Source organism: Bombus vosnesenskii, unplaced genomic scaffold (assembly GCF_011952255.1).
Source record: "Bombus vosnesenskii isolate JDL3184/JDL3185 unplaced genomic scaffold, Bvos_JDL3184-5_v1.1 scf7180000013265, whole genome shotgun sequence".
NCBI lineage: Eukaryota > Metazoa > Arthropoda > Insecta > Hymenoptera > Apidae > Bombus > Bombus vosnesenskii.
Window position 1 is genome coordinate 1,888,020 of NW_022882925.1, and position 12,952 is coordinate 1,900,971.

The 12,952-nt window shown below is 37.6% G+C and overlaps 1 protein-coding gene across 2 annotated transcripts in view; it reads right to left on the reverse strand.

The window, feature by feature from the left end:
* LOC117241912 (zinc finger protein rotund-like) overlaps positions 1-12,075 on the reverse strand; it is a 240,008-nt gene extending 227,933 nt beyond the window's left edge. For both annotated transcript variants that reach the window (XM_033508230.1, XM_033508223.1), the window contains exon 1: positions 11,611-12,075. In XM_033508230.1, coding sequence (XP_033364121.1) covers positions 11,611-11,787 — 177 coding nt within the window. In that variant the 5' untranslated portion in view covers positions 11,788-12,075. The remainder of the gene's footprint in view (positions 1-11,610) is intronic.
* Between the last annotated feature and the right edge of the window lie 877 nt (positions 12,076-12,952).

The window sequence follows — 12,952 nt, forward strand, 5'->3', positions numbered from 1 at the left end:
CAAAGACGTCCAAAGTTCACTAAAACGCTGGACGAAGGAAAACAATCGCGAAGATCGTTGTATGTAGAAAAAAAGTGGCGAAAAAGATATTTAATACACACGTATGAATTTCGCAGGATTCACGGGAGGCGAATTTCATCGGAGGAAACGGCCACCACTTCCGCGTGCCTGCAACTCCACGTTAATACGGTGTTTTTCTTACAATTAGCTAAACGAGCCGCATTCTCCGCCCCCATCTAAGCCGCCGACAGAGATTTTCCAAGCGGAAAAATCAACACGGCCAGTTAATTTCATTCAGATTTATGAGAATTAATGAACGCGTCTCGATCCCTTTAATTTCCTTTTACGGCGAGCTAAGCCAGACAGTCCCACGAGTTTTCCAGCTTCCGGAGGTCGTCGACATGGCCAACCTGCCGCTGGATAACGAAACTGTCCATTCTTCTTCTTTTTTTTTTTCTACGAACAAGAATTCTTCTAATCCATCTCGATTTCTTATTTCTGGAAATATTAATCTACATTGCAAAACAAAGATGGTAGTAAAAAATATTAATTAATTCGCGTAACTAGAGTTATTTTGCAAACGATAATTGATTTTTTGCGATAATATGCAAACTAGCAGTGTCTATAATGTTTCAAAGCTGCCACGTTTGCATACGTTTGCATCAAATTATCGATGTCTTTCGAACGTAAGGAAAACTGCGTATCAATAATGTACAATCGTTTTTCTGCAATAAATTCTACGTGTGTACGATGTTGTTTACAGATAGTTACTTTTAATATCATTGGCTAAGAAAATTATTTATCTATGATTTACTATAATCTAGCTATTATTTAAAAGTATTACAGACTCGCCCAACGTATGCATAAAAAGTAATTTACTATAACTCGGATATACATAAAATTACTTATCTATAATTTACTATAATTTAACTATTATCTGAAATTATTATTACATACAGTTTATTACATACATTGCATTATTACATACGGCTATTACATTCTTTCCACAGGCACTTCGTAGTAAATTATAGATCAGTAATTTTCCATATGTACGCACGCATTATGTCGTACGCGAGGAATTTATCAAGCAGCGACGATCGAGCAACTCGAGAAGGCAGAAAATTCGACAGAGGCAAGTTCGATAATCCAGCAAGATCCAGGTGAAATGATCGAAAGGGAGAACAAGGATGAAGTAAAAAGCCAAGAAGTTTTCGCAAGATAGCATCGTGATAAGACCAAAAACGGCTAAGGGGGACGAAAAGCTTAGTAAAAACGGCGACTAATGTCGAGCTTTCCGCTTCGTGGTACCAGGAATGATCGCACTTACGGTCGCCGAGCGGAAAAGTGGTGAGACAGGACGAAGGGGAAATTGGTTGCACGTTGCACTTTCAGAGGCTTTTTGTCAGTCAGCTCCGACCGTGGAGCCAATGAAGTTCTCTTTCGTTCGGTCTCTATGCTCCTCTCTTCTCTTTTCTACCTTCGTCTTCACATACGTCCATCTCTCATTCCTATTAGTAACAACTACTAGATCTTCTACGTGACGATGATCAAGATAAGATCCTCGGAAGGTAAATTTTTCGCCATCGAAATTCTCATTTTTCATCGATTTCTCTGTTTCAGTATCAATGTCTTATATATTTGTGTTAGTTAGTGCGATCACCACTACATCCGCGTAAGTTCTGACTTTGAAATAGTTTCGTACGTGCGATAAGTTCATTTAACGATCATGGCCAAGTAATGTTGCTGTTTCTTTTGGCTATTACTTTTTGAAAAAAAAAAGAAATACATTTAAGTCGCTGACGCAATTGACGCATGATAAATCAGAAACATATTTATGAATATTTATCCGAGTAGATTGACAGTTCACTTGACATAGTCCAACAATTAACTATTTCAAAACAGCTTCGGGCTACATACCTACGTAAAATGATGTGTCATTTTTCAAAGGATATTTAAACAACGCTGAACATGTATTTAACACGAGAATAAAACGATCAATCTCAGTCGTTGCTGATGAATTTACAGTTTCGTGCTCCGCGATTCTTTACAGTCTTCTCCTTCCATTTTTCACGGCTGCACTTGGAATATGAAATATTGGAAATCAGCGTAACAAAAATATATCCAAGTAGATCAACTAAGACGTCTAACGAAGACGCTAAAACATAAACGTCATACGTAAACGCGTGATTCTCGATAATAAAAGTGAGATCTCTGAATAGAACGTCGAGTGAGAACCGAGACACAATGATTTAATTATCGAAAGAAAAAAAGAAAAAAATTAAAAAAAAGCAAGGATAAGGAGACACGGAAAGGAAGCAAAGAATAGGCAAAGAATCAGAGAGTGCGGCGATCGTAGAGTTTAACCGCTATCGATAGCCGCCATTATCATAAAAATATGAGAATTCAACGTTGACCGGAGATCACGGGGAACGATTGCCCGTAAGCATGGCAATTAGTCACGGCCTTATGACCCGGTGCGCACACGTTACACCGTAATTATTCTCATAATCTGCTGTCATCGCGTTTTCCCGGTAATCGTTCGCATTAAATTCATCTCCGAGCGCGGTTCAAGTGCGAGCCACGAGCCGTGGAAGCTCGGGCGAGTGCGAACGCGAATGGAGAAGGCTAGCAGAGAGACCTAAACGAAGCAAGAGGCTCGCAACGGGATACATAATATACATAATTAAAAAAGAAACAGACAAAGGGCGGCTAACTAGCCTGGCAATTATACGTTGCAACCGGGGAGATACGAATTCATCTCTCGTCGCCTTTATTCAATTAACCTACGAACTGAGAATCCACGCACCGTGAACGTACGTGACAAACTTCATCTATTTTCTCTGTTTTTTTTTTGGAAAATCGATCTTATTTCTTGAAGAAAGAATTTATTCCAGATACAGCACGTGTTATCCGTAAGAGTTTATTTCTTTTTATCTCGCGATATAGACAGGTATGATTTAATTTAAGGCAAGGAAAATTAGGCTGAAAATTTTGTGATTAACGTTAGGAAAGTTAATCCCAGTAATTAATAAAATTAGCTCTATAGCTTCTAGAGTTTGGGAACTATACTTGCTCCTTATCTTTTCACACAGATTGAGAAAATTGAGAATTATGACATTTCAATATTTAGAAAATACAGTTGCTTTTCTTATTGTTTAGTACGAATAGTCTTCCTTCCAGTTGAGAAAATTTCTCAGCATTGAAATGATCGATATTATAATTTTAATAATCTCGATAAAAGAACATAGTAAGAATATTGATATTTTTCCAGCACTCTGAATATGTATTAGGTTGTCCAAAAAAGTGTCTTTCTTTCGCAAACGTGTTTTTTACAACAAACGTGAAACCAAGTCTATGAAATGTCGCGTTGTTTATCTCAACAGCACAAAATGGATCGTACGTAATTCGACAAAATAATCTAAAAGAAAAGTTGTGCGTTTATTATTTCCTCATAAAACGAAAGGAATTTTTCGAACAACCTAATATTTGCTTCTTGTCTTGTACTGCGAATGCTCCCTTCGTACGAAGTCAGAAAATACGTCGTAGAAGAAAAATTAGATTTATCATTTAGCAATAACAAAAACCAAAAAATAATGAAGAAAATAACGGTATGGAGAATTATTTGTAAAAGACGGGGGATTATCGCGAAAGAAATTATTTTTGAAGAGACTTGAACGCCGCGCAAATCCTGTGCACGTAATTAAGTAGTAAGCGACTACATGCAACAACTTGGTAGGGAAGAAGGACTTTAATGAGCGTGCTTGACGAAAGGGAAAAGAAAGTTTGTTTGCTAAAACGAGCTGCAGGATGCGCGAAAGACGCAACGCGTTTCGTAATTCTTGATTCAAACGGCGCGCGGTTTAACCCAGTTTCGCTCGATTTCCTAATTTTTCTTGCCATTCCATCGTCGCAGGTAATTTCACGACGCGCGAGCATTTACGTTACGAGCAACGAACGAACAGAAATAAAAAAAAAGCATATCGTTAGGTTAAAATTCTCTATGCTGTGAATTGTCCGAAAAGTTTCTTTCGTTTTATAAGGAAATAATACACGCACAATGCTTTTTGTTTTGCATTAGTTTATTGAATTATGCACGAACATAATAATAGAAATAAAAATAGTATAAAACAGAAATTGTTGCTCATCTGTTATCACCTTACGAAACGAAAGAAACTTTTCACAACCTAATAATAAACGGAAACTCGGTGTCTGTTTCGATGAACATCAAGAAGATAATTCTCTGCCTCGTGAATATTCATGGTCTTCGGATCGAACAAATTCTTCCTTTGTATTGAAAAAAATTATATCGGGAAACTTAAAGAAATTATTGAATTATATAATTCATAGTGAAAACCGTGCATAAAACTTGTAATATCGATATATTTATATACCTATGAATTAATAACAGCCGTAACTGTTAATTAGAACAAGTCAGAAAAAGTAATTACCCGCGCTGCCTATGCAAAAAAGCTCCGCTCCAAAATTAACTCTTAATCGCGCTCGTACGACTGTCACGATAAACAGAGGGAGAGGAAAAAAATCAAACTGAAGTAGGAAAACATGCTCTATTAAAAACTGTTACATATGCGTTATTAACTCTTTTTTTCAACGTACAAAAAAGAAACATCGTTTAGAATTACAACATTGTATCGGTTTTTGTCACTTCACGGAGATTTCTTGTAAACCGCTTGCAAAAGGAAAACGGAGAGACTTCACAGCAATTTACACCTTTTTTTTTTCTTTCTTTTGCCACCAAATACGTTAATTGAAGCGTTGTTTAAGCACAGAATCGATAGGAGAAAAAGGACAAAAGAAACGTTCTGTTCATAAAATATCGGTAAAGAAAATCATCGAACGTAAAGGCGCGGGCAGAAAAAAGTGCGACGTAAAGGTGTTATCTGTCGATCATTTAAATCGATTAATTATTTGGAATTATGATCGATAATAGAATACAATCAATGTTGCCGGTATTTAATTATCGTCGTTAATTATTAACGATCGCGTTAGATCGACATTAAAGCTAATTATGCGTCTGTGCTATAATAAAAATCATTGTGTTACCTTAACGAATTGAATCTATTCCAGCGACATTGCACTTCACGCGAAACCGTATAATTATTTTTTAATCGCACGATCCAACGACGGGGTAAAGTGCATCCTGGCGATATTCTGGCTTTTATTCACATTCGATATGAAATATTTATCCTTCATGCATAGGAGAACAGGGATATTATAACAAGGATATTATCTTCTAAATGAAATTCGCTAGCGTTCAACGTTCGCCAATTTTTCCACGAAATAATAATAAAAATATGAAAGCCAGATAAAAAATAGCGAAATATATAAACCGGTTAAAAGATACAAAAGGAGATAAAAATCCTACTCGTGAAAATCTTCGTACATTCAACAACGAGAATATTATTTTTTAAGTAACGTTCACTAGTTCCATATTACAATTCCGTCGATATTTTTCATAAAACGATAGCAAAATAGCGAAAAGCCAGATGGAAAGTATTAGAGATGCAAGAAAGGATAAAAATCCTTCAATAAAGTGACCTTCCATTGTATCAGCCGGTGGCAACACCTTCGTCGATCTTTTCAGGTCTCGTAAAAAGCGAAGGAGCAACAAAGATCCGTGCAAATTCCAAGTCCGCTTCTAATCAATTTCCACGACTCCTGCTCTCCACATACCGTTACATTCCTATCGGAGAAAAAATGGAGAAAAAATGGCCGCTTTCTAGTTGGTCAGGCGAAAAACCGTATGCAACCGAGCTAACTGCGAAGGATCGTTCGCAACTTTTTACCGGCAAATCATTTTCACAGGTTGACACGCCGGATTATTTTCTTACTACAGTTACCGGTTGCACAGACGTTTTTCAACAACAACGTGCAACAAGCGAAAAAATCCTGCGATAGTACATAGGCGAATCGATTAATTACAAAGTAGCTGGCGAATCGACGACACGAGCATCGTGTTCGACGGCGATCGAACCACCTCAGCCGTGAACAACGCTGTCCATAGAGTGTGGCGAACACCTTCTTTTCGAATACTTCTTTTCACGTTTGCGGAATCGTTGACGGAAAGTGGAAGAATTCGCGGGCAACACGGTTGGGTAATTGATAGACCGGCTACACATACTTTTTCTCTTTTCTTCCCAATGAAAGATCCTTTCTACGAGTTCTTCTTATCTTTCCAAGGTATAGGAATTATGCTTTTAATTTGTATAACATTTCAGTTTGACGGTGATTCCGTTTATTTGCGATAAATTCGGTGGAATAAATCGAAGGATAATTTGAGGAATTATTTTGAGGAAGTCGTTGGGAATTAATGTTGTTCTTGTCTCTCGCGTTAGGAAGCTTGGAATATTCTAATTCTTGGCTTTTCGTTCTTCTGGCGAAATCTTTCATCGTGACGATAACTAAACGAGTCGTTAAATCATTTTCGTGTGGAGAAAGGTGACAAATTATTTACAAACGAGATAGAACTTATCTGTAATTCTACGAACAATTCGCGATCTATCTGATTCTAAATATATATCGTCGGAAAATGTAGTCACAGCGTGAGAATAAAAGGCTTAAGATATTCTATTCTTTATGTAACCATTCTATAATCGGTTTCACATTGCTATTTCTGTCTTGCGATTCTTTATAGACATCTTCGAACGCTACATTTAGAATTTTGCTTCCTACATCCTGCGTAAATCTATCAATTAAGATATTCTAATCTTTTCGTCCGTTCTATTTATAAACGTCGCTGTGAGTTAATTTCCGCGTTATCGTTCGCAGAAATCTTCGAATATTTAAACTTTCATGTACGATGTGTACATTTGCAAATACGTTTATCTTCATCAAGTTTCTATAAATTTCGCTATCGGTTCGTGTGCGACCGTTCGCCATGAAAATCCTCGAATATCCGAATATTTACATCGTACGTCACATACGAATCTCGAAACGTCCAAGCGGTTTGTACGTACGACAGATCTAATCGGAAGAAAAGAAAAACTACAAGTCCTCCAAATTTGTCTATTTCAGAAGATGAAAAATGCCAAAGCGGAAGACTGGAGCGATGAGGATGGAAAATAGTTGCCTATCAGCCACGATCGAGAAACATTTCACGGCGTTTCTGTCGTCTGCATATTGTACGACATTAATTACAGAAACGGCGCAATCATTCATTCCAGCGGAATGATGCAAAATAGCACGCGGAACTCGGTGCAACGCGATGAATGTCCGGCGATTAACATTCGAAGTATCAGGTTCACTGCTACCGCGTGATAATCTCGATATTAATCTTCGTCTTCGAAGACGTACAATGCCATTATTGTCTCGGGCAGCACGATAATTTGCGAATGGTAAAAACTGGACGCGAGTCGTCCCCGCTTTTTTTTTCTTTTTTTTCTTTCTTTTTTTCAACGGTGCGCGACACATCAGGGAAAGAAACCGAGAGGGTGAACGACCCCGTGTTATTTCGTGAAACGTCGCAAGACCGGCTCAAACTTTCAAACAGAGACTTAATGAACGATGCATAATTTTCGCGCTCCTATTTTTTTGGAGACTCCTCTCCAACCGGATTTTTCTTCGGCCACGAGGAAATAAATTACAGGTTGATTATGGTTGCTCGTTCCCACGGGAAGGATAAAGGCGTACAACTACCACGCAGGATAAATATTTTCTAACGTCCTGCGAAATTCATTCGACGCGAAGGTTCCAAAGCGAAACGATAATAAACATCGAAGCTCCAAATTTCTGGAAACATTCGCTCGAGTATTTAGGTAGCAAAAATTGTTTCTAACTTCGTGCAGCGAAATTCAAAATTGCTTTTGATCGAAGAGACATTTTCTTTTATATCCAGTGATAAGCAAAATAATATCTAGAAATACAACTTTTAAGTGAAACGACGTTCGCAACGATCGAGCTTACGATCCGTTGAAAGATTCATCAGATTTTCGTTCAAACCTTTTCCAACTGTGCTATAACCTTCTTGTAAAAGAACTCTAAGGTTGTCTATTTAATCAGAAAATACGAAGCTTCGATGAAAAGTAAATTGGAAGAAAGATGAATAAATTCTCCTTGGGAACGCTGGTCACAAAGCAGTGTACTCGTTTCGTTAAACAGGACGTTCAAATAAATCACTGTTTGATGTTTGTATTAAAATTTATGTTCGAAGGATAACTAAAAGGAAAGGACTTCAGCGACGGAATAAGAATTATAGGCACTAGAATAAACTATAACGCGAATTAGTTGGAAACTATCGTAGCTACTTTATCGAGTGCAGTGTAATCCGGATGATTTAAGAGCAACTTGCAGTACTTGCAAAGATAAGTTCCAATACTTCAATTTAGAAAATGGCTATTGATTTTCTAATTGCGTTTGATTTACACTGTATAACGCCTCTGAGATAATCACGTTTTCTGCGACCAAATGAATTCATGCACTGAAAGCGTTGCTTCCATTCATTTTAACGTTTCATCGTCCCATCGATTTTACTGTTTTTAGCGCCAGAACGCTGTAATTTCCGACCAACGATTTACACGTCCTCAACGGTATATCATTTCGGATGCTCGAACGATTCGTCTTGGAGTACGATGCACGCAAAATTTGTTAATGCTAATTCGTTATACTTTAAAGAAACTAAAATTCCACGTGCAAAATGAAAAGAGGAAATCTATCGGCAAGTTTTGTATCGTTCTGAGCGATTCAGAGGACTCAAGAATATTCATATTCGATCGATTCACAAGTAATATGCATACAAAATGTTAACGACAATTCGCTATACCTTTAGAAGATAAAATTCGACAGGAAAAGATAATTGTAATAGGAGAAGGAAGCTAATGGCAAATTTTCTGTTACTCTGCGAAGTTCTGAACGAACGATTCACACATTTTCAGGAGTATTCTACTTGCAAAGCTTGACCGATCCTTTGAAAAGTGTCAAACTACCAGACTTACTAGAGAAATTTTTTCACAACGATGCCAAGTGTTTCGACAACATAGTATTGAGAACAAGAAAGTACCTTTCACAGAAAAAGAAAGGAACGAGCGCGAAATTTCCCAATGTTCTCTAAAATTCATTCAACATGAAGAAGCAGCTATCTCTCTACAGGAAAGAAACAATAACATTAAAATGTTTCTCCAAACATTCGTACGGGATATTTCCGAATAACAAAGAAGGCACAGCGTACAATATCTAACGAGACAATTTATCGATACAAGAGCCGAGTATTCGAATCGAGGATTCCTGAACAATGTGAAACATTCCGCTAGCTTCGACAACGAAACGATGGATTTCCCTTGTATATGCCTGCTCTTCGTTTCTTCGCGATTGCACAAGCACCTTGGTATGGGAATTCGTTACCGAGAAACGATATTGCGCTCAATAACGGGAAAAATGAAACGCACAGATTCCATAGCGATTCGCAGCATCGCCTCTTAATAAATCAAACGTGGAATCAACCATACTGTTTATACGGAGAAACCAAAAGCGAGCGAATTCGCTTCCTGCCAGCGATACGTCTGTTTTCGAACAAAGAATGTAAATCGAAGAGGTATCGAACTAAGGTGAAACAAAAACAAAGCAACCGATGGACAAACAAACCGACTTTGACCGTATAGCGGATAACTTTTCAAAAAAAGGGACAATACAATAGATGTCAGAATTCGTAAGGAATTTGTAGAGAATCGTTAAATTGTTTTAGGTAATTGATAGGAATGTAAGAGACAAGGTGTGCAGGAAATGTTAAACATCGTTCTCTTAAGAAAATAAGATTATATTGTATTTTATACGTGTGTTTATAAAGTGATGTTTATAATGTCTGAATATTTCTTTAGTTTCGAAAATATAAAATAAAATTGACTGCTTGGTAGAATATATTAGTCGTTCCTTTTTGCAAACTTGTTAATAATCTCGGATTTTATTTTATCCGGCAAATTAAAAATTTCCAGCCGTTCCAGTTATTCGTATTAATAATTAATTCGTTCGTTATTAGAAATTTGTTATCTCGTTATCGCGATACGATTGATCATTGTACACGTTCATCGATCTCGCTAATTGCGATTAATTAATTTTCTAAAACTATTGTTTTTTCTACGGCTTGCAGCGTTGATAGGCAACAAATTATCAAATTAACAAGCTGAAATTAAAATTCCCTTGCCTGTAGTAATTTATCGATGCTATAATTCTAAATGTATGTATATAAACACCGTTTGGAGTTGAATAATAACAGGTGCTCGAAAAAGAACGTATGTTCCAAGAATTTCTTTATGCTGTTAAAAACCTTGCTCCAAAAGCGTGGCTGATAAAAACCAAGCAGATGAGTTAACGCGTGAAACAGGAAAGCTTAAGAAGGGTTGTTTCATTCAGAATCTTGTTTGAAACCTACTATTATTCAATTCTCACCGATTACGCTCAATTTTTGGCTTCTCTTCCATCGGCTAACTCATCTGCGAATGGTCAATCCTTTGAGCGTGGAATTCATTCATTTATTCTGTGCAAAGCACGATTGAATATACAAGTTGAAAATCTTCGATTTTTATAGCAATTAAAAATTGCTCGTTCGATCGACTCTCGATGCTCTACGAAGGTTTAATAAAATTCTATGTATAAAATTACACACGTTCTGAATGAATAATAAAATTCAGGAAGAACATTTGCCTGTGAATATTTATTACCTAAACTAATTTGCTCTGTCGTGTTATTATATTGTTGCAGATTAGAGATAAAGGTTCGAGAGACGCTCCGATTTTCTAGGAAACGAGCAACATCAACATCAACATCGGTACGTTGCCTCAGCTTCATAACTACTTTCCACTACGAAGAAACAATAGGTTAAAGTCCTGGACTTTCGTATCGAAACACATCTAAAAAGTAAACACAGCGAGAATTCTAAAACGTAAGAAAAAGAAAGGATAGGCAAATTTTCTGTATTTATTTATCCTTTATATTCTTCAGAAAAGAAATCTCAAGTTGTGAGTAAGCTATAGTTTCTTCTGCTAATTTACCCTCTTGTTCGCTCAATTACGATTAAATATAGAGAGCAATAATAGCTCAAGTACAATCCTATTCAAATATTAATAAGAACCACTCTATATGTCTATCCTATTTTCCTATTTTCATAAAGAAACGTTGTATAATTATCAACGCGTGTCACTGCAACATTAGAACGTACAGCTTCTATCGAAGTCCTCGATTAAGAACAAATTCTGCATATTTTTACTGTATTTATTCAATGTTCATACAGGAACGATATTTTATAATTTAATCGATGTAAAATTACTGATTCATTTAAAACGTTCTATTAACGATAGAACAGATAATTCCATACACAATTAAGAACTCTATCTATATATATATATCTTACTGTTTCCATCGTGTCTCCATAATGAAAAAATATTGCATAACTTCACCGCCATTTTTAAGAAAGATTCTCTACTAAATATTACACGCTAATTTCTACTAAATCATTAAAACCCCTCTATAAACAACGAGGGAATTCCACGCTCAGGGGGTCAACCATAGGAAATCGGAGTTTCTACTATTTGAAAAAAAAAAGGTAGAACAAGTACTTAAAAGAAAAGAGAAATATAATATTATATGAAAATTGATTGAACTTACCTTACTCTGGACATAGTCGAGGGCCAGCATGCAATCCGAATATCCGGTCTCGGTTTTGATAGTGGTGCCGCCTTGTCCTGGGCCGGTGGAGCAGAACCCGGAACCAACGACTCCGACGGGTCCTCCGAGGCCGGCTGCCGCCGCCGCGGCAACGCTGTCCCGATACCACGGATACATTTTTCACTAGAACACCTTATACAGTCACCTGATTGCGTATCCGCGTCCAAACACACGATTTCGCTCGATCAAAAATTCGTCTGGCACCGTAGAATAGTCCCGAGGCGCCACGGTTCCTTCTTACGTCACTGCGAGCACTTGGCCGCACTTCCGATACCGATTTTTACCTCCGACCGTTTTCAGATGCAACCTGATCCACGTAGATTTCTACCAACGCTGATAATCGCCGCCTTTCTTCTCTCTCCTTTTCTCCGTCTGTTTCTTCTCGAAATCAGAAATACGGATAATAAGTACCGATAATAAGAAGCTTCTCCCTTCTTCCTTAGTTTCTCTTCCTCTATATGTAGAAAACAGTAGCTTCTCAAAGCTACACAATTACTAGCAAGTGTATCTTCTAAGAAGTATCTAAGAAAATTCACTGGACTCCGATATAGAGCGTCGCGTCCCTTTTCCACGCATCTCGGTTACTTCACGCGTTATGGGAATTTTCGATTCCAACACGCGATACTTGATATTATGAGACGCACTGTTTCGATATATATGATATATATAATCGCGTATATTTAATTTGCCATTGTAACACTACGTGTTACGCTGTGAACAACCGAACCGAAACTGTGGATAACTTCGTGCACGATGTAAACACACCGTGTCGGTTACAGACGGCGTCAAGGGTGAACCGCACTGGCCTAATGTTTTCGCCGTCCTATCTCTCTCTCTCCTGCGTTGTGCGTGATTGGCTCGCGGCCTTCGATCGAGTCTCTACTAGCGAAAACCGTTTACCTTAAAAATATCGTTCCTCGGTCGATGACTAGATTATTATCTACTATCCTTTTTCTCTATTCTACTTATATGTCCCTTTATATCTGTCTTTTTCTTTCTTCCTCGATGTCACACGTACGCGTATACACAATCGATTCGCACTTTTCTCGCGAAAAGTCTCGATCGAACGTGGAGATTATTGCACAAATATTGTAATAATTAGTCGCGGTATTCGTAATATTGCACTTCGGACAAAACTGCACTTTTATTTAATTTACGTTCTCTGATGACGTCCCCGTGATCGGCTCCGTCGACAGCTGGACTCCGCTCCCCACTGTCATCGCACTCCTCCTCAACGCGTCAACATCGACTGTCACTCTTTATAGGTTAGAAGCTCGCACGG